A 27951-nucleotide genomic window follows, 5' to 3' on the forward strand; every position below is an offset into this window, starting at 1 on the left:
ACCAAGAACTTTTGAAGTAATGACCAGACCTAGGACGCTCTACAGCTGGGGATGCATTACCCAACTGAGATTACTGTTGTGGACATGTACCCTTAACAGCTAATACGCCCAGATTTCTCTCCACGCAAACCTATCTGGTTGAAAACACAAGCTCTAAAGCTACACTGACTCAAAACTAGCAGATCTGAACATTTCTTCTCTCTATTGATCGAGAATTTCTTCCTCATCTCGCCCCAGGTTAAGTTTGTCTGACCAAAATCGAAACCGTAAACCAGAATCCACCGAGCAACCACCACCACCACATTGCCAGACATGAACTGAGCCAGTACATTTACTATTTAATCAATAGGACTGGCTACAGATTGTTATTTATTTATGGTTTATTTAGTAGGGACTGATACAGTATATATAGACAAACTGAAAGCAGCTATCCGATTATAGTGATTATAACGAATGCTAATTTGCAACACTCATCTCTAGAAGGGCTTTTATGAAACTAGAAGATTAGAACAGTGAGGTTTTAAAAAAAAAAGGTTTAGACAGAGTACAGCGAGATACAATAAAGCACACGTTAAAACATCACATTTAAAAGTGAGACATGAGTACAGGTTTGTTGCTGAATTAAACAGGACTTGGTAGCTCTCTTGAAAGTGAAGTTTGCAGAAACTTTCAAAGTCATCAGGTTGCGAGTTCAGTTGCGGAATATAACCTGGTGGAAAGCTCAAACATCGTGTCAGTAACAAAAACATATAAAGTAGCTTGAAGATTATCAAAGAAATGATGGAAATTACCACAATGTTACTGTAATAAGAGGGTGGAAATAATGTAGAGTGCATCTTATTCGGCATGTTATGTTCACTTTATTGCTTTCCACATGTTAAGAATTTATTCTACTAGTCGACCCTGTGAGAAGAAAGGTGGGCGATGTGCTGCATGGTGGAAAGCTCCAACATCCGACAGTTGAGAGTTGGCTGCAGAACAGCATTGTATAGAATGATAAGGGAAGTCATTTTTTTCCAGACTGCAGACTCCATGACTGAACATGAATGCACTGTTCTTGCAGGCTTATAGTCACCTAAAAAGAAAATTGAATACGTACATGGGAAAGTAAATGATTAAATTAAGTCTGGGGAAATGTATTTCAATTGGCTTTCCTAGGACTTTTGCCTCGTCACAATATAGGGTCAGACAAAGATCATTTGTATTCAGGAGCTCTATAATTTAATAAGATGAACCCGCATTTTCCTGAAACTAGAATTAAAGAGAAACAGCACTATCTGTTTCGATTTAGTGCGAGGTCCTGCGTCTTCATATCACGTATTACCAATGTAGTCGTATCTTGTCAATATCTGCTGGAGGCTACCGTCAGTAATAACCTTGAGTCGAGATGTCTCTTTCTCTCTGCCCCACCCCCTCTCTCTCTCCCTAGCTGATCCATCTGGCATTTCTTAGGAAAGCTGGAGAATATACGCATCTCATGTATAGAGCTGCAACGAGTAATCAATTAGTTGTCAACTATTAATTTAATCGCACAACTATTTTGATAATGGATTCATCAGTTTGAGTGAAGAAAAAAAGTCAAAATTGCAGCTTCTTAAATGTGGATATTTTCTGGTTTCTTTACTCCTCTATGACAGTAAACTGAATATCTTTTTGAGTTGTGGACAAAACAAGACATCTGAGGAAGTCATGGTTTAATTAAATTGTACCCTATATCTATTATCTGTATCTATTACCTCTCCGCGTGAAATAATTATTTATTATCTCAATGTCAGTTTTGCAAACTTAATGTTCTTGCCTATGTGTTTATTTTTACCCACACAGAAATTGACCAAGGCAGTTGTGGAGACCCTGGAATCCCGGCTTATGGCAAACGGGAGGGGGTTGGTTTTCGTCACGGGGACAGACTCTACTTTGAGTGTCTTCCTGCCTTTGAGCTGGTGGGGAAGAAGAACATCACCTGCCAGAAGAACAACCAGTGGTCGGCTAAGAAACCCAGCTGCGTTTGTAAGTCCTTGCTTTCCTTATATCATTCAGATTCTACATAACACTATATGCACGAGTACGACGCTGCTGAAACGGGGCATAAATATGTATGTCTGTGCAGATGAGTGCAGGGAGGGCTGTATAATAAATGATCAGATTATCCCTACAGTTTGCCAAGCGGAGGCTGTGGATTTTGAAACAATAGGAGGGCTTATTAGCTAATTAACGCCATGAAAGACAAACAGAGAGAATGAGAGAGGGCAAAATGAAGGGAGAGCGCTGACCATGCAGATAATGCCCACTGTTGTATTATTGATAAGATAGGGTGGACAAAAGAGCTGCAGTATGTAGATAAACATCATTGAGCTGAATGGCCGAGAGGTTGCTGGCACACGAGTCAATATGACCGCATGACACTGGTAAACATTGTTTATTTAGTCAATATTTAACTGTTTTTAGTCATGTCGACATGATGCAGCATGCTTGTCTTTGTCATTGAAGTTGATAATGTTGATAGGATGATGTGTTCATTGCCTGCTTGTTTGTTTGCACGTGCATTAGGCAGGGATCAACATTAACCTTTTTTTTTTTTACTTGAAATCTACTAGCTCAAAGTCAATTTTTACTGGCCCCTATACACATTATTTTATTTATTAATGGTTATCAAATAACAACACAGACCAAAGTTAATTGCCATGTTTAATCTTTATTTAAGTAAATTAAAGAGTTTCGCCCACATCCTCTAACAACATCCAACTTAACTCCTGCCCAATGGGTACGGTAATGGTTCATGTGCAACTCTCAACAGAGATGAAAAGGAAGAGAGATGGCTCACCCCTCTGCTATTTCCATCATCAGCTCCATAAAAAATGTAATGTTAAATTCTCTTTCGGGCAAGTGAGTTTTTGCTGGATTTATTAGCCCAACGTGGCATTTCACTTGCCCCGGGCAAGTTGGCAATCCTTATTGTTAGAGTGAACACAGTGTTCCAATCTTAAAACCTCATCAACCCTTCGTTCGGAGCACATCTTGTAGCTAATAGTTTCTAAGGAAAAATGGAATGAAGTTCCAAACAAATGACACATGGAGGCAGAACTAAGTGAAACGTGGAGACATAAACCAAATCAGTGCAAAAGGGAGCAGCCCTGTCAACTCTCAATTGAGACTGAAGATGATAATATTAATGATCAACATTGATCCTGCACTGCTGAGTCAGCATTTGACTATGATTAAAAAGGCCTTTGTTGCAAATTCTGATAGTTGTATTCACATGACGGGGCTATTTAAAGCTCCTGTGCATATTTAACTATGTAATGTGCTTTTGTGAAATGAAGTAGTGTTTTGTGTTAAATCATCTAATAGATCTCTCTACAACCTTTCCATGTTTCTTAATTAACTTTGAACCGAGTTGCCCTTAGTTGGTGTTGATGTTGAGCTTGCAATTAAGTTAAAGGTTGTTGAAATGGAATCGTCTGGCCTTCCAGACAATTGGGTGCATCCTTAAAATGCCAGCCTACGCAAATATTGTGAAGTCAGTGTTAAGTGAAAACATCCCCCTGACAATCAATAGATCCCAACACCGGGAAGTTAGACCAATATGCTTTTTCATGGCCTATTTTCTTTACTTGAAAACTTTATTTAGAAACCTGAAGGATAGTTGAGAAAATTGAGAACATATCCAGAACCGCCACACTGTTTCAGGAATGGGAGCAAGTGTCGTGACAGCCCAGTAGAGTTGTGTTTGTCCCATCAGATGTAGACATCTCAGTGAAGGAGAGCACCGTCACTGCTGTCATTTTCACACCCAAGCATATGCCTATTTAGCCGTGCCAGACCACCATGAACAAAGCAGAAACTGTGGGCTGGATTTTCAAAGAAGGGTACATCTGCCCAGTCACATCAAGGTATTGTGCCGTTGCCATCTGAGCACATCCACCAGAGTAACTGGGATCAAGTGACAGCCTCGACAGTAGTCAGGGAGGGAGATGAGACCATTTTTCATTTCCATTGCCAACTCATTCCTTATAGCTAGACATTGCTTGAAAACGATGATTTTTCTGGTTACCCGTTGTCAGATTTTGTTTGGCTTAGGCTTCCTCTATCCTCATTTCATTCCAAAAAGGCTTACATAAATAAGATTGTGTCTCTAGTGGGTTCCTGCTCTCATATAATGGTGGATAAATAGCACCATTTTGCCACAATGAGCCACAAACAACCTTTTCTATAACGCTGTTATTGGAAAGTTGCATCACATTCAAACATATTTCCTTTTCATTACTTTCATTTCCAATGAGCCCTTTTTGTAAGCCTAAGGTTACTGTCATTGTATACCATTGTATGCTACCTACATTACAACCAATTGATTGTTATCGAGCTTTTAAAATGTGACAACATAAATGGGCTCCTTTGTATTTCCTGTTGCAGTGTTTGCTGCTGACAAGAAGTAAACTTGGACCAAAACCCTAGCAACAGAATGGCAATGAAAATGTCTATAGTGGTGTCTTTTGAAATATGACTTCCTCCCTGATCTGTTATATGTCTACATTATTTGGGATAATAAAATGTATCAAATCATATTGTCTTGTAGTCAGAAAAAGTAATTCGATTTTGCCCTTATGTTGTTCAGCCCCCTAAACAAAACTCAGTTTATGTTGTGTTATTTTATTTATCTCCCTCTCTCTCTGTCTATATCTCTGCATCCCCTTCTACAGTTTCCTGTTTCTTCAACTTTACCACTCCGTCCGGGGTGCTGCTGTCTCCCAACTACCCTCAGGAGTACGGCAACAATATGCACTGTGTGTGGCTCATCATCACCAATCCTGAGAGCCGCATCAATCTGGCCTTCAACGACCTCAGCATGGAGAAGCAGTTCGACTTCCTCTCCATCAAGGATGGTGGAAAGGTAGCGTTGAATTACAAGCTGTTGTTCTAAGTTACTATATGAGTAGCTCATATTGCCACTTCAACTATATATACCTGTCGATCACTCATTGTGCGTATCTGTAGGAGAAGCAGCCTGTGTAAATCAGTGGGTTACCTCCGGGTCTGAGAAGTGAAACCAATGCTGAAGTGCCTTTAACTTGCATTCTTTCTAATGGCCAGCAGGGGGCGACTCCTCTGGTTGCAAAAAGAAGTCTGATTGTATAGAAGTCTATGAGAAAATGACCCTACTTCTCACTTGACTTATTCCCTCAGTAAACATTGTAACATGAGTTACAATGTTTACTGACCTGTTTACTGACAGGACCTGTCTACCTCCCTTTAGGAGCTGTTTACTCTTTGATTTTTCTCCATTTTTAGCTTTATGATACCTTTGTCTTATTAAAAAAATCTGTATCTGTTTTTGTCAGGCTGAGTCTCCTATCCTGGGTACCTTTTCCGGCGACGCCCTCCCTCCTCCTATAACAACTAGTGCCCATGTAGCTCGGCTGGAGTTCCAGACTGACCACACGTACACAGACAGAGGCTTTAACATCACGTTTACAAGTGAGTATTGAATGTTACTTCACGGGAGATAAAGGGAAGTCTTTAAAGTTTATCTCAAAAGCCCGCACTGACTGGATGTTTTCCATTCTAGATTGTTTGTGCGTGTGTACAGTATGTGTGTGCATGCATAAATCACCTGCCATATCTATGTCTCCCACAGGCTGCATAAACACTTCCACCCCATCGGCAACACATTCCTTACACACACACAGCCACGTAAAGAAATGACAAAACCCCCGTCTTTATTGTCTAAACAGAGACTTGACATCTAAATAAAACCCAAACAAAGATGCAGCATCCTCACCTGACAGATACATTGCGGCAGTGCTCATTATATTCTATTTTGGGTAGCTGCTGACTTGTGAGGAAATTCCAGATGGGTTTTGTACTCTGACGCAGTGCACGTTGGCTGCATGCTGGTAAACCCATTTCATGGATATACTGTACCGTGAGGGTTTGGCAGCGGGATTATTGCATCCGTTGCATATGCGTTATTGTGTAATGAGCCCGATCTTTGCATTCTCCCACATCCCAAAATAAATATCTCTCACCCTAACCCTCTGAAGCCACAGAGCTATTTCATAGGTAGTTAAGGTGCCGTTGGGAGGTTTGTCTCAATAAGATTTGGCACTAAAATTAGTTGCGGTGACTCACTTTAATGCGAGCAATAAAAAGTTATTTTTATCTTTACAGTTTGTTGCTTTATATGGTCTTCTTTGTACTTCTTACCTTGCGTTTACCACAGTGTTGTAGAGTTATTCATCTACCTGGGAGCATATATTAGTTCGTGATTTAGTTATTTTTTTTTATTGAATCATACCAAACCGCTCTCATGGGAAGGCGTATACATAGCACAGCATTACAAGGACATTCCATGTGTCATGAGGACACATTATAGGCTTTTCACGTGTCATTTGTACACTGCTTTTCAACAATGAAACTACCGTAACGTCCGCAGTTAGGTTCAGGCAACAAATCCACTTAATTCAGATTAGGAAAAACATCATGGTTGGGCTTAAAATATGTATGTAAACAAAGTGAAATCCATACAGAAACAATGTACAGTACGGAAAACACATCAAAAAAGTCACTTATGTAACTTGCAAAACAAAATACTGGTTTCAAACACTGGTCTCCTGGTTGAAAGTCCTGTGTTTGTTGGACACATCCACTTCCCATCCTGCCCACCATAAGTGGTCTTTCTCGCTTTTTATTCTACGTCACTAGCTCTTAGCGTAACATAGTTATGTGAATGCATCTACATTGCAATCAGTACAGACTGCATGGTGTACAAATGACACGCCTAAAAGCAAGAACGGCGTTCTTATTGCACGCTAAATGCCTTGCACATTATCGTGTCATTCATAGGGCTTTTCATGCAACAGGGCTCATGCACATACAAGGGTCCAGCCCACATGGACTTATAAGACACCAAAAATACCGTTATAGTGGTGAAACATTTGTCAAACAACATTACATACAACATTACATTGGGAACAAACATCTGTTTTTTTTCTTTCCAAATGTTTCTGTCCAAAGCTCGATAAAGATAGTGCGCCAGAAAAAATGTCCCCTCCCTAAAACACAGCTCAAGTTTTTTAAAATCCTCCAACCGAAAGAACTTATCTGCAATGAAGAACATTTTACTAAAAACATGCAGCCTTTAAATCATCATAATACGAGCAGCAGAACATGAAATGGACTTCATCTTCAATCTCATCTAATCCTGCCCGTTTCTATTACTAACGGTAATGTACCTGAACGTAACTGTGCACGCAGATATATCCTTGACTCCTGGTTAACTGCCTCACATATGGCTCTACTCTAATCATTTTTCACGAGGCTGCATGTTCATAGGTTCGATTTATCTTTAACAGCTGTCTCTCCTTGTACATCAAAAACAATTTGTGCTGAGCACCGTATTTATTATACTGTAAAATAAATAAATGACCTCACTAATCCAGGGATGTCCATGCAAAAATGTCCAGTTAAAGATCTTTTGAATGAGTCTCGGTTGAGGCTGTTCAAAAGCCGGATCATCTCATATGTATGTCTGACATTTGGAGGTTGCCAGTTCAATTACTATTATTATTATTATTGTAATAATTGTAGCAGTTAGGCCTAATAATAAATAATGTATGACGTAGTTGTCTGTGTTTTCAGTGGCTTTCAGGGGCATGTTTTTTGACACTAGAATATTTAGACCAACTCTTTAACACATCCATCCATCCATCATCTTTAACCACGTATCCTATTCAAGGTTGCGGGTGGGCTTGAGCCGATCTCAGCTGACATTGAGCGGAGGCGAGGTACACCCTGAACAGGTCGCCAGACTATCACAGGGCTGACACAAAGAGACAGACATTCACACTCACATTCACACCTATGGGCAATTTAGAGTCTCTTTAACACAGTATTAGTAATTTACTAACTTCATGTTTTATTAGTGTGATCATTTGATCCGGTACACCACCGTGGTGGCTGGTGTGTAAAATTACAACTATACTCAGAAGGCTGATCCTGTATTCTGTTTCTAGTTGTTACGACTGTTCCTGCTCTTGTTAAAATAACATACGTCAGCTTACCCAGCATGCTTTTGGGACGTGGCTCTAGCTCATTTGCACACATGTCATCTGGCCAACCCAGGTGCCTCTGTAATGCCACAGTGTGGACAACACATGGCGACTAATGCATTAATTAGCAAGTGAGATGAATAAATAAATTACCGATGCTGCATGGTGAATGGATGTCAAGAGCAGTTAATTGGAGATGACGGTTAGTTCCTGAGAACAGTGTCATCTAACGTTTTTTTAGGGAGTTGCGGGGCTGAGCGGACAGCTTCCATCATTCATGTTAATTAAGGACATGCCAAACTGTATTGAGGGGATTTTTGGCACGTTAATAAATAAGATGATCGTGATGGATGAGGTGTGGCTGGCACTCTGTTTGGGTCCAATGGATACAGAAGAGGGATTCATCAACACCCACATGTGTCACCTACCTGCGTGTGTGTGTGTTACAAGAGAGAGATAGTGGCGTAGGTGATGTATTTGTTTACATGCCTTGTTCCAGGGTTACGCCTCTTCTTGTGTGACTGCGTTTCTTTCATCGCCTTTCTAACTGGTTCATGTTTGAGGTTTCATTGAGAAGCCTGATATAGAACAGCTCAGGATGTGTGAAAACAGTTTTCCCTGTTCGTTTACCCCACGTATCATTCAACAGTGTCATCTGGGGCTGATGATCTGCATACGGTGTGGTTTCCCACCCTCTGTAATCACTGCAGCAGGGTGAATCAATGTGACTCACTAAGTGAAACAAATTTCCTCTCGTTTAAATGCTGGCATTGCTAAATGCTGACAGTAGAGAAAAAAAAGTTTTGTCCAGAAACTTTGGGTAATTATTTTAGAATCTCCATGGAAATTAGCATCTTGAACAGAAAAGGCAATGTGTGATTAATACCAATTAATTGTGTTTTCAACAAGATGACACTTTTCGTTTCAGATTCAGAAACTTTAATGTCCGCGAGGGGCAATTTGCTTTACTGACGCTGTCCAAACAAATACATACAATACATCGTTCACGCCACCTTTCTTTTAAAAGCATTTGATCAAACAGTTTTTTTTAGGAATTACGACCGCTTTTTGCCTGCGTTTTTTTCCTGAGGCCTTTGCAATGGGAGCGGCACATATTTACGCTATGGTAAAAGCGCCAGCGGCGGGACGAGGTGCTGAGCGTCTCTTCTGCGCCGAGCGTTTTTGCACGTTTGGTGTTTATTTTTCGCTAACAGTTGAACAATTGGGTAAAAAATGGGTAAAACGCTGCGCTTGTCACTGTCACTTTTTTACCCAGCCGTCCAATCACGATGGAGGGACAAATAGCCTACCACAGAGACGTGATAAAATGTGTGTATGCTATGCTATTGTTTTTATTGTTTTTACTGTGGACTTTATGTTGTCTTCATGTCTGGACCAGTGCGGGATGTGTTGATCTGTAACCGTATCTGAATCGGAATCGGAATAAAGCGATCTTACTCGCCGAGATGTTTACTCGCCCTCAAAATCCCATGAACCCACATAGACCGGAAGGTCCGTCCCCTCTCCCTACGTGCTTCAGCCTTCCCTTCACCTAGAGAAAGGGCCAGAGCAAGCACTTGTGCGGACGTGTTTATTTCTGCGGATTATTCCGTATAACGGCAACCAGACGCAACCAAAGCTCTCCAAATGCTGCACCTCCAACGCGCTCTCAAGTGCTCCCAGCTGAGCATTTTCAGAAGAGCGCCTGCCGTTTCCAGCTGGGAAAAACACTTTGGTGGACATGGCCCCTTAAAAAGGAACACCTCCTAAATAAAGAATTCCAATATGTTACTTCCATGACGACGTTCAGTCAATACTTGTGAACATGAGCTACTCTCTCTCAAAGCCAGAAACCAGAGAAGTAAGTCTCAAACTTGAGATGTCATAGGGTATAAAGTCTGGAGCTGCTCCATAGACAATGATTGGGAGACTGATTTTGTGGACCCACAGAATATTTTTCTTTTTTTATTCCCAAATGAGCTTCATTCTATTATATTTTTCTCAGTTATGAAACTGAAAATGTCCCCAATGTACTCAGTATAACATCTTTCCCAATTCATTGTCTATGGAGCAGCTCCAGACTTTATACTGGACACAAATTTGAGTTTTAGCACTCTAGTTTGGGGATTTGGGAGAGAGTTGTTCATTAATGTTAATTAATATGTTTGGACTGTCTTAGACTATAGGAATAACATGTATGAATTTTGTTTTGTTATGTGGCTTAGGGGAGTTATTAATGACTTTTTTTGTATTTTTTTCTTTTTAAAAAGCATTTAAGATTATGGTATCACACCGATGTCTTAACCTTATCTCTTCTCTGCATTTCCAATAGCATTTCGCCACAACGAGTGCCCAGACCCGGGTGTGCCAGTTAACGGGAAGCGCTTCGGTGAGAGCCTCCAGCTCGGCAGCTCCATCTCATTCCTGTGCGAGGAGGGCTTCGTCAAGACCCACGGCTCGCAAACCGTCTCTTGCATTCTCAAGGACGGCAACGTGGTGTGGGATAATGCAGTTCCCCGCTGTGAAGGTGATTAAAGGAATGTTTACCCTCTGTGACAGCTATCTTTCACCATATCTTTCAATATTAGTTGTAAATATTAACAAGATGAGTGGGATTTAATTCCATATTTTTTATTATACAGTACCACACGCTGCACAGTTATGTTCGAGCTGTCATAGTTAGCTGTGTGGCTCAGAAAAAATCCACATATCAGCAGGGTAAATATGCAGAGGATTTAAGTCATTAAGAGGAAAATGTGCATATCTTTTCATCTGGAAGCATTTGTCCTGTGGTTGGGCATCTCATTAGCTAGGTGCCCACTGTGTTATAGTAAACCATGAAATGGGAGTGTATGTTTGTTTGAATGTTCACTAATGTAGCATCACTGCATCTCAGGATTATAAAGGGATTATTTCTTCTGCACAAATAGTGAATTGAAAATCAATCAAAAAATGGATTTCCCTGCTTCTTCTGGGATGCATTAATGTAATGTATTTAGCTATTGTTGCAGATATGATTAATTAACATCAATAATGTCTTATGGCATGGATCACTAAGATCTATCTGAAGTGTGGGGTGATTGCTGGTGATGATACAGAAGCTTTATTCTCTCCAAGTATCTGTTGCTGCAGACAGGCTATGCTTGCATTCAGATAGCTGGAACTATCCATTTACCCCTCTCTGACTCAATATCAATAAACTATTTACAGCAAATCAGAAAAGGCCCATAGAGCTGGCAAACGCTAAGATGAAGCTATAGGTGTTAACCAGCTAAGGCTCTTTTGGACTCCGGCAGCGTATAGCACATTAAGCACAGACATGGTTAGGGGTTTAATCAGGCTCACTATTCAAGATACGCAAAGCAGAAACCATTATGAAAACATGTCACCTCCCCCTGTGTGCCACAGCAGCTCTGTATTCCTCCGAGACCATCTATCATACCCCTTGCGTTTGTAGCGTAATGCGTTTTATAGATGTCCTTCAGTATGCTGAGTTGGCTGATTAAATCATTCCACTTCAAAGGGAGCAAGGCGCTGGCACTGTAACTAAGCCCTCCGCGGTGCCTGTGTGTTCTGGTTAAGGATAGGCAGTTATACAGAGATGCACAGCAAAGTGAGCAGTAACAGAGGTGAGGTTACGGGGAGAGGTGCTCAAGTGTCTTTCTGTGCGAGCGATCAAAGATGATCCGTTTTCTCCTGTTTGATGCGGATGACGGCGGCACCTTTTTGTAGGAGGGGTTTGATGCCAGATTTAAAGACAACAGCATAGGGGGGAGGAAGCGTATATGCATGCACACGGATATGTAATGCCTGCCCTTGTGCACACGCGCACGCAGACGCGCACAATAAAGAGAGGTATGTTCCTAGGAGAGATGGTTAACCTTGAAGTGAGCTGTCACCAATTTACATTAGATAGATCCTGGCACTAAAAGAAATGGGATGAGACCCCGGCTGATGCATGGGATCATCTATGGATATTGTCATACATCAGCTGGGGAAAGACATGCATAATTCAATTCTCTATTTGTTCTTTCTCTCCCCTCCGTTTCCTCTCCTCTCTCTATGTTAGCCCCATGTGGAGGGGATCTGAAGGCTCCCACTGGAATCATCCTCTCTCCCGGATGGCCAGAACTCTACAAGGAGGCCCTTAACTGCGAATGGATCATCGAGGCTCCTCCAGGCTACCCCATCAAGATCATCTTCGACAAGTGAGTCAACCAGATAGCAACCGCTGCTGCTGCGTCAGAGCAAGCTTGGATTTTTCTTGATTTTTACCTTCTAATTTCAACATGTGATCACATTTATCTCACTGCTTTCTAGCACTTTCTTCCTCTGTCTTCCCTTTCTAGCGATAAGATCTAATGCACGCTAAGATACACCCCCAACTAGGATAACATTATGTTTTATTTAGTATGCTCATAAGTATTTGATTCTTTCATTTGATACCCCCCTCCCTGAAGATCCACAGATATCCTTACATAAAGAAACTCCACTAGACCTGTAAGTTTGTAGGTGTACATGCAATGCATATGTAAGTGGAGAACGTCTGTCAAGGGGGAACCGGAGAGATGGGAGAGGAGACAATTTGTCCGGATATTTGAGAGAGACAGAGACAGAGAGACGTACAGTCGTAGGATCAAACGCTACATTAGCGTTTCACTAAGGCTCATCCTTGCGAGCCCATCTCGTCCTCGTCCCCGCCACGATAGCGCGCGCCATGCAAAATGAATACAACATAAATGTTTGTTGCTCTTTAATTTTTATGTAACATCAATAAAATATCACAAAACCGCTTCATTTAGATGACATGGTTCTGAAACTGAGCAATTTATTCATGGCTTTGAAGATGAAGTGGCTCTTGCAGCAAAGACAGGAACACACACATACACACATACATGCTACACAGATGCACTCACTCACCAAAGCGTGCCAGACATCAACTTGCGCATATTAGAAATAATTTAATTTAACCATGCTGGTCTTTTGAATGTTGGCTAAAAGCAAAAAATAACTAAATTTATATTATTGTCAAAATCTTGTTTAAATGTATTGTCTATTTATCTGAATAATCTTCATTCTAGCATCAATCTCTTTTCCTCAGTTTGCATGGAATCTGTCTTTTGTGATTTTAATTGAGGCCAAATGTTAAAACTGTATTAATCTTCTTTTTTTTTTTAATCTTCATATTGGTTTTCAGTTTCAGTTGGTGTTGGTTGATTAGTAGATTTTCTTATTAATTCTGAACTTCACTTAGTGTTGCCCACTTACTCAAAACCAAAATGAGCCAGAGGCCCCTATCGACTCCCTGTTTGTGGTAATTTGGTAAAATGCAAATTTATTTAACAAGAGCCATGTAAATTTGAACACAGTGCCCCTCTGCAAGACAGCCTCAAGACCCTTATCATTTCAGTGGATATTCAGATTAAGTGGTGCATATTACCAAATCAATTTGCAAAACAACAAGGAATTTGTGACCATCAGGGCCTCTTAGGGTCTGTAGCCCCCAGGGCAGTCGTTCAGCCTTGCATTCGCCATACTGTAACAGGCTCCCCCGCAGATCCTTAAAATGTCTTTAGTATATTTTTTGATATTCAAAGTCTAAAAATGTCTCGAAATGTCTATAAATCTGGGTCTGGGTCTGTATTGTTTGGTGCCCCCGCCGGCCTCTGACCGCTAGCACCTTGGCCTTGCTCTCCTCTGTCGTACTGTTCCTGGTGCCCCGAGGCACGCTTGCGGCCGTTGTCGCTTGGGCCTCTTGTCCTGTCTGTGTCAGACGCCTCCTTAAAGTGTTAAAGAAGAATTAAAAAGTCTTAAAAGTCAATTCAATTTGTACTTAACCCTGTAAAGCCCAAATATATATACAAAAAAAATCAACTCTTGTAGGAGGCCTCTGATGCAGAAATTAAAGGGTTTTCGAATTTTTTGCGGACATTTTTAGGAAAATGTTGTAATATTGCAACGTTGGCCCTAGGTGGGAGCAGAATTTCTGTATTTGTACTCACATCTGAGGTTTAATTTTTAGGACTGATGCCCATCTAGCCCCATAACAGTAAATATCATGAATAATAATCCCACAACAGTCATATATTTTTTATGAATAGTCATTTATTACAAAAAAAAACGGTCAGATACCCTGTGTGAACCTGACTCAGCACTGAAGCTGATGAGCATTACCAATGAAACTCATACTAGCTAATTAAGTGTATAGTTTATAGACTTATTATTATGTGGGGACTTAATGTAATCATATGTATTTACATCACAATACAAATACTGTGTTTTTTCTTTTTATGTAAAGTGAAAAAAAAATCCTTGTTCAACTTCTCTGTTCTCAGGTTCCGCACAGAGGTCAACTATGACATCCTTGAGGTGCGCGATGGACGTTTCCCCTCTTCACCTCTGATTGGTAGTTACCAGGGCACCCAGGTCCCCCAGTTCCTCATCAGCACCTCCAGCTTCCTGTATCTCTTCTTCCAGACAGACAAGAGCCACTCGGACATCGGCTTCCGCATCCGTTACGAAAGTAAGGGCTTAGAGTTTGTGAAGTCGATAACACAAAGTAAACCTACACCCAGAGATACAGGATATATATATACGATATGTAAAGGAAGGGCTCATTTCGCCATGCTTCACAGACCCTAATAGAAATGAATCTATTACAATACAGACAGACCAAATCAGAGACAACAGCCATAAGCTTTGTTCACCTTACTAGTAAAAGCTATTCAGTCTTGGTTGTAAATACAACCTCCGCAGGCTCTCAATTTCACCATGAAGCCGTTCTTATTAGAACACCTATAATTAGAAAGTAAATGGGGTGAGATTGCTCTGTCAGATACCCCTGCCTCGGCACACATTGCCATGCTCAAAATTCCATATACACTGCCACTTGCACACAGACTTTTAGCCAGACACCGGTCTTCAATCATCCAACCCTCTTAAAGCAGCTCTGTCCTCATTTCTACCTGTGTGGCTAACCTTTTGCACTTTTTCTCTGTGGTGAATCTCTGCAAAGCTTCAATAATTCATTACAAGAGATACGTCGGCAGAAACTATGCAAGGTTGAGCGGGAAAGAGTGCTGAAACTTCTCATTGGTTTATTCCTGTTGAAACATAATGTTCAAGTAAATTATTCATCAGGATTGCTTTCGGAGAGCAAACTGCCCTTGAACATTTCTTGACCTCTATTTGACCTATTGAAAACACGAGATATAAGCCTAATTACACTGGATTTTCTGCATATGTGTCTCTGTGTCACTTATCTTTTTCTTTTGTCCCCTTCTTCTCCAGCTTTGCAGTTACAGTCGGATCACTGCGTGGACCCTGGTATACCTGTCAACGGGCAGCGACATGGCAACGACTTCTACGTGGGCGCTTTAGTGACATTTACCTGCGACGCGGGGTACACACTTAGTGACACAGAGCCTTTAGAGTGTGAACCCAATTTTCAGTGGAGCCGCCCCCTGCCTAGCTGCGATGGTACGTTCCATAATATTGACCTAGAAATGAATAGTCACCCTGCCAGATTTCCTCCTATTCATAACTGGGATTAAAGCTAAATTTATTGTTGCATGTTATTCCAAACATGAGAAATCGTTTTGGAGCACTTTGCCTCATATTGCATCACAATTTAAATTGTTATGTATTTATGAGTTATTATAAAATCCATATAAGATAACGTTTCTTTCAGCAACTCTTGTTTTAAGACTTAAAAAAGTTTCTGCCTCATTTCATCATAAATGTTTTATATGTACGGCCGTGAGCTCGCCCTTTGATGTTTCCCTTTTTCCTCATCTGTAAATGCTTTTATATTTAAGGACAGTATTGATTTCTGCCCACTCTGTAATGATATTGATGATACCCGCTCTGCGCTTTTTATGCTGTCTTGAAGGGCACCTCTTATAAACTGTATTTTACTGCATTGTAAATGCACAGACAAGTTTTGCCATTTTTTGGGGAAGTTTTATTTCTGTCTTCATCCACTTTGTTTTTTGCCCTCTCTGATTTTTCCTCTCCTCTTATTTCTCTGTCTCATCCGTCTCCCTGCTGTTTCCATTTACCCCGTGTCGTCAGCATTGTGTGGAGGTTATATCCAAGGCAACTTTGGCACCATCCTGTCACCTGGCTTCCCAGACTTCTACCCGCACAACCTGAACTGCACGTGGATGATCGAGACCTCCCATGGCAAAGGTTAGCAGAGAAACTTCGTGTCAACACATGCGGCAGTCAAATTCAATTTCCCTTACAATGTCATTTCCCCCCTACTGCGTGGCCTTTTTATTTTGCCGAACATGCTGTCTCTGTAAGACCGGAGCGCTGAGAGGCTGGCCTAGGGCTACAGTGCCACGGGACAATTCTCCAGTCATGTCACCTTTGGTAGAGCGCTCGCATCAAATTGACACAGCCGCATTTGAAGATGCTCTCTCTGTGTGGGCGTAATGTGTTTGATAAGTAGTAACGAGGGAAGACAGGGAATTGATGCTGTATGCATTATGAAACTGAGGATATTGTGTTTTCATGTAAATCCAAAGACTTCAGCATGTTTCCAGAGAATATAAGATTTAGTCGTGTGATTAGTTCATTGCCTTACTTAATTGCAAATTCCTTGCAGGAATATATTCTTTGAACGTATATAAAAATGGGAAAACCAATATTCCAATTCCAATTTACTTATGCAAAGGTCAAAAATGAATCACGAGAACCAATACATTTTTACAATATGTTTTTTACCGTGTTATTGAATTGGTATCGAGAGTCATGGAATTTCACTGGTATTGGTATCGACAACTAAATTTCTGGAATCCCTAATATAAACACTACATTTTATCAATGGATATTTCTTTCTCTCTTATCCAGGTGTCCAATTCACCTTCCACACCTTCCACCTCGAGAGCCCTCACGACCATTTGTTGGTGACGGAGAACGGCAGCTTCTCTCAGCCGCTTTGGAGACTGACAGGCTCCACACTGCCTTCGCCTCTCAGCGCAGGCCTGTTTGGAAACTATACGGCTCAGATCCGCTTTCTCTCCGACTTCTCTGTCTCCTACGAGGGATTCAACATCACTTTCTCTGGTAAGAATTGATTTAGTTATTCAAAGTGCTGGTCACAACAGCGATGCTTAGTTAAGAGGAGGAGGCCACCATAAACAAGGAGCAAATAATGATCCAAGTATGTGTCCCAGAAATATGTAATTACAGCCACTCGAGAGTGAATATTGAAATGGTTAACATCAAGAGAATGGATTCATTTTAAATGAATCAATTTGGATTTAGCACAGATGGCCCTTCACCCACTGAGAGCATCATTTCATCTCCTTTCGCTCTCACAGCGTCCCTTGATTTGAATACCCAAGACACAGTATAAAGAATATCATAAAATCCAGTAGGCCGACAGTTTGAAAACATAATACCACCACCATCTCAAAAAGTATTTATCTTTATGGGAAGGACGCAAAGCTATGGCTGAAAGGGTGGAAGCCCAAATGTTGGGACTTGTTGCTTTGCCCCTGAAAAGCACATGGTGTTTTATTGATTTTAATAAATTACATGTAGTGTTATGTGGTTTAGGGCAGCAACGAACAATTATATTAATTGTTGATTAATCTGACAATTATTTTCTTGATTAATCGATTAATGTCTTGTTTTGTCCAACTCAAAGATATTCAGTTTACTGTCATAGTGGAGTAAAGAAACCACAAATATTCACATTTAAGCAGCTGGAATCAGAGAATTTTGACTTTTTTTTTCTTTAAAAAATGACACAACCGATTCATCGATTAAATAGTTAGTAGTATATAGTAATTAATAGTTAGTAAATAGTTGGCGATTAATTTAATACTTGACAACTAATCGATTAATTGCTGCAGCTCTAATGTTGGTTTGGATATAATCTGGGTTTTTGAGGACATTCGATTCATTTAAGCATAGTTCACTTTCCTGTTTATCAATGGGAAACACGTTCTCAACCTTTTCAAAACATGACAGAAGTCTTAATCAGTTCAATTTACACTTTCACACATTTAACCATCACAGGACAAGATATTATCTTCTAGAAAAACAAACACATATCACAGTTAACCTAGTGTATTTATGTACTAAAAGCATCTTTGGACACACAGTACATTTACACCTTTCTCTTCTCATTCTTTCTCTGTTTTTCCAGAGTATGATTTGGAGCCATGTGAAGATCCCGGTATCCCACCGTACAGCACCAGAAAGGGCCTACAGTACGGGGTGGGTGACGCCCTCATCTTCTCCTGTTTCCCGGGTTACCGACTGGAGGGTCCGGCGAGGGTGATTTGCTTAGGGGGCAGGAGGCGGGTGTGGAGCTCCCCTCTGCCAAGGTGTGTTGGTAGGTGGTCACATGCTTTATTTTGGCTTTTGTCACTCCCCCTCTACCCTCCCTCTCGATGCCATGTTGCCACACTAGCCCCTTTCACACACACCCACCCATTAAGAAATGTACAAAACTGTCACGTCGGAAGACGAGGCATTTCCCTTTCGATTCTCCTCATTATCATCCCTCCATCCACCCACGTTTTGTCTCTTCATTGGAAAGCTTCCCAGAAACAGCCTCTTTGACTTTGTCCAAATTATATAGAGCAGCGGCTCTAATGAGGATGACATTAAAGAGCTGAAATATATTAATTATTGATATTGCTAACGCCTGGGAAGCGTGACGAGTAAAAAACGGCAAAGATTTAGGTCAACATGTTGAATCTACGACGCACAAAACCTTAAGAGCTGAATACCAATTGTATCCTAATGATAGATAAAGCACAGACCATGACGATGATTGACCTATTTGTGTTCATCCTTAGCATGGCTCTTTTCTGTATATCGAAAAGCGCTGTTAAACAGTAGCTGCGTATGGAAAACAACTGTGAACTGCTTTAATTCATTTCTGGGCATATTTTTACAACTTGCACATTTTTTTTTTTTTTGTTTTGCTTCTAAACTTAGTAAGTCATTTATAAGCGTTAGGATTTTGACACTCTATTGGAAACAAGTAATTGCAGTTTAGTAAATACAATTTGGTGAAGTCACATTTATTTTCTTTACCCCCACGCAAATAATATCTGATTATTTGTTTCTAAATATTGTGAGTGTTTAAGCATGTGTTAAGTAGGTCAAGCAATTTCAGTGTATTAACATTTACTTCACTGCCTCTTTTGCTCCGGTTCTCATTGCATATTTATCTCTAGGAATAAAGATGCTAGTTTATAGTTTTCTTGGTCTTTTTTGCATTTAGATGAATCCAAATATTTAAAGGTTGACAGTGATGACACATTTTATTTTTCACACTTTCAGCAGACATATTCTAACTTGATCCGCCAGATCTGAGAAGCCGTCATTGGAAACTGTTTGGAAAAGGGCAGGCACTTTAAAAAAAAGAATACTTGGCAGGGGATTGGACGAACCATCTGTCAATCAAACTCTTGCCGAAGCCAGTCGGGAGAAGAGCGAAAACATCTATTCCATCGAGAAAATCCTACAGTGCCGTTCTTTGCTCTTCTTTCAAAGACACAAGACTCTCCAGATCTGATATAATTGATGCTTTTGCAGCATCTACACTTACCTCTTCACGAGCCGCCATTGTTATTTTGCATGAACTTTCGCCTCTCAGTGTCGCCTCACTCGCCTAAATCACACCTTTAGCTGCCAGTCGGTCCTAACATGACACTGATTGGCTCATGGTCTGGCTTGACGGCCACAAATGCATTACCTGAAGCCTGTCAAGATGGATTTTCATGTGAGATGTGATCCCGCGATTCTCGGCGTGACCTTGTGACATGGCGGGACTCCACCTGCCATGCAAGGTTAATCATATTCAGCCTTATTTTAGAAACGTAATACTTCTTCATACACCTCACGGACCTCATCTTACCTCACTGCAAAAGATAAAATTCGGGATACATTTGTGGTCATTTAAATTCTGGCAGCTATTTTTTTCTACAGAAAACTTTACATTCTTTCACTCTTTTTTCCTGATGTGATTCAGAGAAAGCAATTTTCAAAAAGAGCTGAAATTACTGCTAATCATATTCAGATTGTATTGTGATTATGATGATGTGCCACTCAACATTCAGGTATAGTCACCGACCATATCCCTCTCCCCAACACATCTCCCATCTCCCTCTGCATGACAGCATGAATGAATACAGTGCGAGTTTCAAGCATATAGCGATTGACATGTCCTCTGCTCTCTCTCCAACACCACCACCCTCTCTCCTTCTGTCTCTCTGTCTGTCTCTCCGCTCCCTCTCTTTTTCTTTAGCTGAATGCGGCTCATCCGTGACTGGCATGCAAGGGGTGCTGCTCTCACCCAACTACCCCGGTTACTACGGCAACAACCACGAGTGCATCTACTCCATCCAGACGCAGCCTGGCAAAGGCATCCAGCTACGGGCACGCGACTTCAGACTGGAGGAGGATGACATGCTCAAAGTGAGGGCGGTGGTGGGGGGAATTGTGGCCTTGTTAGCATATCTGTGTGTGTACAGACCTGATCATCTTAATTCAGATGCTTCCTCCCACTCACTCCCTCTCTCCCATCCAGGTCTTTGATGGCAGCAGTAATAAGGCTCGTCTGCTGGGGCTGTTTACAGGCAGCGAGATGCTAGAGACAATCTTGAACTCCACCTCCAGCTCCATGTGGCTGGAGTTCATCAGCAATGCGGATAACAACAGCAAAGGCTTTGAACTGCACTTCATTAGTGAGTAACACACAACCACCCACCTTTACTTTACATTTGATATTTACATTTTAGTATAGTTTGTTTGCTTATTTCTCATTTTCCAACCTGCCTTGTTGCATCTGCCACATAAAAATGTTTTTCTTCAGTACCCTCCTACTCCTTGTACTGCCCTTCCTCACCTTTCCTTTTCTCTCTCTCCAAGGTTTCGAGCTGGTGAAATGTGAGGATCCAGGTGTTCCCCAGTTTGGCTACAAGCGGGAGGACAAGGGTCATTTTGCAGGGAGCACCGTGTCGTATAGCTGTGACCCAGGCTACACCCTGAAAGGCCCTTACGTGCTGACCTGCCTGAGGGGAGAAAGGAGGGCGTGGGACAACCCTCTCCCACTCTGTGCTGGTGAGTCAGGCGCTCCTTCAAGGGGTTAGAGATCAACTGTGCCTATGCTGTTTTTGCAGACACTTTAGTTTATTTGCCAACATATGGGTTCTTCTAATGTGTTCTTTTATTTCTTTTATTTTATCTTTATTTAATCAGATAAGCCAATTGAGAACCAATTGCCATTTACAATGACAAATTACAGTGAGTTGCATCACATTGCGTTGTGCTGTGTATGACTCAGGAAGTACTTGGATCACTTATATAAGTAAAAGTATTTACACCATGTTAAACATATCCTGGTACAGGTTATAAATACAGAAGTACTGTCAGCAAAAAAGTAATTAGAGTATTAAATGTAAAATTAGGCATTATGCCAAATTTACACTTTTTGAGTGTTATATTATTACATGTATATAATATAATATTATTGGATTGTTATTATGATGCAGCTGCAGTTTATTGTGGCAGCTGGCCAAGTTATGGTTTAAGATTAGTAGTTTAATTGAGAACAACTCTACAAATTGTATGGAAAATCTTAATATGCAATCTAACTAGTAGATAAGGCTGTCACACAGAAATGTAGTGAAGTAGAAGTATAAAGCAATTGAAATGTACTTAAAGCTAGGGTTGGTAATATTGAGAAATTACTAAGAGTATGCTAGATTTTTAAGATGATCCAACCAAGCCCAGTGTTGCTAACTCTCTTCCAATGCTAGCAGCACTATTTCCAAAAGTCCTCGCGAGAAAGTCGGCAACACTGACAGTCCGTCGCTTCAGGCCTCCCTCCAAATGATTAGATGGGTTTATTACGGTCCTGCGACATCCTCCGATACCAGATTTATTTTCTTTTTTTGTCAGAGCATTTGATTTATTGCTGTGGGGATATAATGAGAATTTCAACAAATATAACAAAAAGTGTTTTTGAAGAACATTACCAACCCTAGCTTTAATCACTGTACATGAGTAAATGTACTTTCCCCCACTGGATATGTCAGCTACCCTACGGGAGGTTACCGAGTCCTATGTCATGTTATGCTATTCTGCCTTACATCACAGTGTATTATTACCTTTCCTGACATCACCATCTGTTACTTTGTGCTATGTTCAGTTTAGCCAAACATTCAGGTTGCTTATTGTGTTGTATTCTATTATATTACTGTATTTATTGTTTCAGTTGTTGCTTCACCGTTTGGCATACTGCTAATCCTAACCAGTTTTAGTTTTTCTCAGATGAACTAAAATGTCTGACCTAGTTCCTCATCCTAATAACAATGTGAATTTGCCGGTGCAGGTTTAGTAAAAGCTCTGTGTTTTTTTTTTTAGCTCTGCTATTTCGGGGCATCCATTTGGTTGCTTTCCCAGCACCTTATTCGGTGCATTATCTCATCGAAAAATGACTGTGCTCTTTTCAGCTCCACATATTGCATCATGATTGCAAATTCCCCCCATTTCACATTATTTATTTTTCCTAAAATAAGACTCTCCCCACATCAAAAGCACAGCGAGCATGTTTTTAACCCCTAACCGTCTGAGGTGGGAAGACTTTCTAAATCAATTTTATGGAGATAATTTCTCCATTAGAGATTATACCCATCCCATCATTCTTTTAGAGTTCAGCTACAGTTCACCTGTCATGGTATGCATTTTTATTTAAAACGATTTAACTGACATACATACACACACATACTGCCTATATGGTGTCATGGTAACAAACCCAAAGTAATACTTTTTGGATCTTCTCCTGGGTGACATTTTGACAGAGTCTTTCAGAATCCAGCCAGGAGCTCGGTAAGGAAAACAGGCAGGTTGGTGTTCTTTTGACATCAGCCAAGGTGATTAGAATAATATTGCTTGGCTCCCATTTCAACCCAAACTGACAGGTAATTTCATGACTGGGTATAAACAACATCCAGTATACTGTATATCTCTGAACAGGTTTGTCCTCCCCATGCCCCTTTCCCTGCAGATGATAGCCTAACAGCCAGAGTGAATTTGGGAGCAGATGAGGGACTGCTTCTGTTTGTAATGGCGGGATTATTTTCAGGCAGCGGGGACACACTGAACACAGATGAGACAGGTGGAGCGAGTAGGGGAGGGAGGAGAATGAAATTGAGTTGCAAACAGTGGAGAGAGTTCATATCCTGAAAGTCACAGATGAGGAAAGTTGCACGGCTGACTCACTGAGCAGCGTTGGGTTGGACACTGAGGGTTGCAGTTTATTGACACTCAATATTAGAGTGCATATCCAATATATATAATTCAATTTAGCTGTGTTTTGCTTAATTAAAATGTTTGTGTGTGTGTCTGTTTGATTTGTAGGGTATCCCCTACAGTAGATGTTTTGGGAACACTTTATTATAACCATCATTTATAAATGGTAAATTGATAGTTAGTTAAACTTTAGTTAATAGTTATTTTACTGTTAACAAGCAATGACATGATAATTAATTATGTTTACTAGATATTTGTAATGTTATTTTAACATCTAATTGTTGCACACATTATAACATTTTATATATTATATTAATAGTAATAGATAATGTTTGCAGGTCACCGATAAAGGCTTTTGAACTCCGCTTTGCATCGGGGTGCTGCAACGCCCTGTCAGGGTTTATTTCACAAACAATGACGCACTAGCTGCACATTATCTCGCTAATTATACGGCTACATACTTAACATATCAATAATTTGACACAAAAACGGTCCGCCAGAGTCCGACATCAGAACTGCGCCCATAGCAACGGCTATAAAGATAATAAAAGACCATAGAGCGCCGTGATTGACCAATCAGAATCGAGTATTCATCAAAGCCGTGTAATAAATATTTGTTAATGATTACCACATTTTTTGTAAACCTTTAAGAAATGATTTGTAAAAAACAATAAACATTACATAGATAGACGGACCAGATATTTTTAACATTTTTTAGTTCTTAATAATTGGTTTTTAAACTTTCTATACATAATATTTGGATGGCTATTATAAAGTTACAACTGATGATTAGGGTTAATACATATTTTGTAAAGCATGTATAAACATTAATTAGATAGATAGTTAATACTTTGTCAATGGTTAATAATTGGTTTCTGGTCCATCCAGCTATGTAATGTTTATATATGTTTTACAAATGATTTCTTAAAGGTTTCATTTGAAAATCATTAACAAATGCATAATATAGTATATAAAATGTTATCATGTGTGCAACAATAAACTGTTAATAAATAGTTTACAAATGTAATCTGAATAGTTATCATCACTTATCAGCTATGATACAATATATCATTTATAAGATAATTATTTAATATTACACAAACTAATGATAGAATTACAGACAATATAGCAACACTAATAATTATCATTTCATTGTTTGTTAAAAGTAAAATAACTATTAAATGAAGTGTGATTAACTACCATTTGTTAATGATGGTTATTCCATATATTAAACAATAACTTGCATTGATAAACTACTTTGAGGAGAGGTGGAGAGAAAAAGAGAGGCAGAACCTGAGTTGATTTTAGAAAGGTGTATATGTGGAGACATAGATTGAGGCGGTAGAGTAGCTGAGGGAGTCACACCGCCATGGCAGCACTGAGCACTATAGTTTCTTAGGTCATAAGGCTAGAAGAAAGAGATGGCTTTGTCCTACTGTGATAGATCACCCTTTTCTCTTTTCACTCCACGAAACAGCAAGTTTCTTTCAACAAGAAAAGCATAACAGAGGGGAAAAAGCTTAGAAGGGAGACTAAAACCTCAGCATTTGTTTAAAGATTAATATGTTCACGCTTTCATTTATTTATTTTTTTGCATTTGTCCTTAGTGAAAGCAAAAATGACAATCAAATCTTTAAAATATGTTTTATAAGCATAAACTCTATTTCAAGTATGCGTGTATGTATTGGTTTGTGTGTTTCTGCTTTGACAGCAAACATTATCAGAGGCCAGCTCTGGTGATTATCGCTGTTTAAATGTTTAATGCATGAGGGAGATGGAGAGAAACAAAGGAAGGAATGATTTGCAAACATAAGGAAAGGCATGTTTGTCAAATGGGAGGTGACAGACGGGTGTTTTATGCCTGATATGTATGGAGCAACCACAGTCTGATTTACTGTGTTAATGTTAATTTAGTTAGTTCCTTAGTTGGTTACTTACCGGTCTGTCTCTGTTTGTGTGTGTCTGCCATTGTCGCTGTATTTCACCACAGGGTCTATTTGTCACAGATGGATTTCATCATCATCACCATCATCACCATCATCATCATCATCATCTGTATGATTCCTTGACCTCCATTCTTCTCCTGTTTGAAGCAGCTATTTTCCTCTCAGTGGAATGAAAAAGAAACAAGAGCACTTTTACCTTCTTTTCGTCGGTTGAAACGGCCTCAAAAACGTTAACAAAACACTTCAAGTCCGATGTTGTTTGGAGAATATTTTCTTCTCTTTTTTCTTCTTTCACTTTTTGGATAAGAGTAGGAGGAAGTAATTGAAGGGGGGCTGAAAATTGCTTTTCAGTCACAGAGCGTTTCTGATGGCAATTCATTACTTGAGGCTGGAAAAAAAAAAGCTCCATTCTTCCCACTGTTCCTGACAAAAACGTTTTTGGCCTCTGATTCTGCTTTGTAGTTTCATAGATGCGATGTTTGTGTTGTTGTCAATTTTTTTGAGAGACTGAGCTCATGTTTGGTGCGTGCTGTGTACCTCAGGGCGGCTTATTGAACCGTGATATGATACGAGAACCATCATACTGCCTACCACTACTACAACAAACACACCCGCAAGCACACTCAATGACATTCCTCTGATGAACAAATGATTCATGACAAGTCTTCCACTCTCTTGGTATGATCTATTGCCTACCATGTTGCCCAGTGGAAGCTAATATCAGTGATACTTCCATCATGGCAACTGTGTATCTTTTCTGTACGGACAATATTAGGGTTGGGGGAAAAAATCTATAAAGCATAATATTGGTACATGGACGTCAAGTATCGATCTTTTATTATATAAATTATTAACCTCTTAACAATCCGCCTGCCGCTATTCTGTCCTTCAGAGGCTGTAGCAGGCTCAGTCTTAAACCTTGAATGAAGATACTGGTATCACATGAAACTAAAAAACCTAAGGAATCGATTGATACCAACTGTTTTAGCTTGTTGGGAAGAACGCTAAATAACGCTCCAAAGTTAGGCTACATTTTGGCGAGGAAAAGCTGGCATATTCAGCATATTGCAAAATGTTTAAAATTGCACTCATGACTTAAACATGCAGTAGGAAGAAAATTGTTGGCATCATTGGGCAAAAATTCCATAATAACCTTTCAACATATTGTAATTCAGGTGTTCTGAGAGATAACTAGACTTCTGCACTTCCTCATGGCTCTGTTTTCAGGCTTTAAATAAATCTAGCCTGTGACGGGAGACTTTGGCCAATCACAGGTCTCCAGCTGGTGGGCGGTGCTTGGTATTTCCCCAACTGATCTCAACATGGCTGCCCGGACACAAACTTTCTCATTTTACAGCTAAAAAGTACACTACAAGATGATTCTGAAAACATTTGAGGAGAGAAATAGGCATTAAAGTAACAGAATATTGATTAATATTTGATCAGCGCTGCCTAGTTTGACCGTTTGATCGGAGTTCGCTAGTGATTGACAGCTGCTCGGAGACAGCAGGTTCCAGCCCGGCTCTGATTGGTTGTGTTCCTCCAGTCAGGGAAATCTTACAGATGCCATTAGGAGCACGGAAGGACACAGAGTCACATGTTTTTTTTTTTCAGATTACCTGTCTCATGCACTACTGTCAGGATATAATGACCGCTTTATAAAAACAACTTTATTTTAATCATATTTGCTCCATTTCTACCAACTGCTGCTTAAAGCATCATAATATTATTGTATCCCAACCCCTAGAAAATCGACTTAAATGTTTTGCTATGTCAGCGAAAACGTCTTCTTTAAAATTGACTCCCAACTTGAGTCTAAAATATTGAATGTTGTGTTGTTCAGTCAACAAGTCCATCAACTTTCAAAGGCAACGGGATGAGGTCATTGGTTGAGATGGTGGATTGCCTTCGCCGAGCCAAGGAGATACACATAGAGTATATTGAGTTGGCTGCTCTCCCTCCTATCATTCAAATTGCAAGCAAGAGGCTCATCACATTTAAGCACATGGCTGCTATGTCAATAATTAATAATGATGTGAGGAAACTGATGTGATGCACTCAAATGGAAGTGGGATGGTTCAGTTCCTCGCATATTAACTATGTTAACCTTGCTGTAACTTTCGATTAATTTGACTTTCACAACATTGATGAACTTGTACTTATTTTGCAACTTTCTGTTCTTTTACTCCGAGTCATTGCTGGAGTCTTTAATCTCTCTCTCTTTCTGTTTCCCTGCCTCTTTCCAGCGGAGTGCGGCGGCACCATCAAGGATGAGCCTTCTGGTCGTATCCTGTCTCCAGGCTACCCGGCTCCATACGAGCATAACCTGCACTGCATGTGGACCATCGAGGCCGCCCCTGGAAGCACTATAAGGTCTGTTCTTGCCTTCTAGTTTTCTGATTACATTGTTCTTTTCCAGGCTTTCTTTCAATCTACCACCTTTCAATATACTTCCAATTTAGCCCCCCTTTTTTTGCAGTGGTATTCATCACTTTCACAGGCTGCTGTGTAATCAATCTTCAGTGAGCTGCTATTGGCCAATAGTTGAGTTACTACTGGGTGAAGGGAAATGCCACTTCAGAGCCTCAAGAAAGTCAAGTGTTTGGCTTTTATGTTATGTGCTTTACTTTCCTGAATTTGATTAAGTGTAAGTAAGAAAAATCCTGCAAGGTGAA

General features: G+C 40.2%; 1 protein-coding gene across 1 annotated transcript in view; it reads left to right on the plus strand.

Moving 5' to 3' along the window:
- Positions 1-27951, plus strand: part of csmd2 (CUB and Sushi multiple domains 2) — a 282555-nt gene that overhangs the window by 148059 nt on the left and 106545 nt on the right. Inside the window, exons 13-26 of the mRNA XM_074613264.1 lie at positions 1825-2007; positions 4698-4888; positions 5337-5472; positions 10378-10572; positions 12115-12253; positions 14381-14568; positions 15336-15524; positions 16119-16235; positions 16902-17117; positions 18208-18396; positions 20323-20492; positions 20605-20761; positions 20946-21137; positions 27523-27649. Of these exons, the coding sequence (XP_074469365.1) occupies positions 1825-2007; positions 4698-4888; positions 5337-5472; positions 10378-10572; positions 12115-12253; positions 14381-14568; positions 15336-15524; positions 16119-16235; positions 16902-17117; positions 18208-18396; positions 20323-20492; positions 20605-20761; positions 20946-21137; positions 27523-27649 (2389 nt within the window). The remainder of the gene's footprint in view (positions 1-1824; positions 2008-4697; positions 4889-5336; positions 5473-10377; positions 10573-12114; positions 12254-14380; positions 14569-15335; positions 15525-16118; positions 16236-16901; positions 17118-18207; positions 18397-20322; positions 20493-20604; positions 20762-20945; positions 21138-27522; positions 27650-27951) is intronic.

The sequence above is a fragment of the Sebastes fasciatus genome, chromosome 17 (assembly GCF_043250625.1).
Source record: "Sebastes fasciatus isolate fSebFas1 chromosome 17, fSebFas1.pri, whole genome shotgun sequence".
NCBI classification, from domain to species: domain Eukaryota; kingdom Metazoa; phylum Chordata; class Actinopteri; order Perciformes; family Sebastidae; genus Sebastes; species Sebastes fasciatus.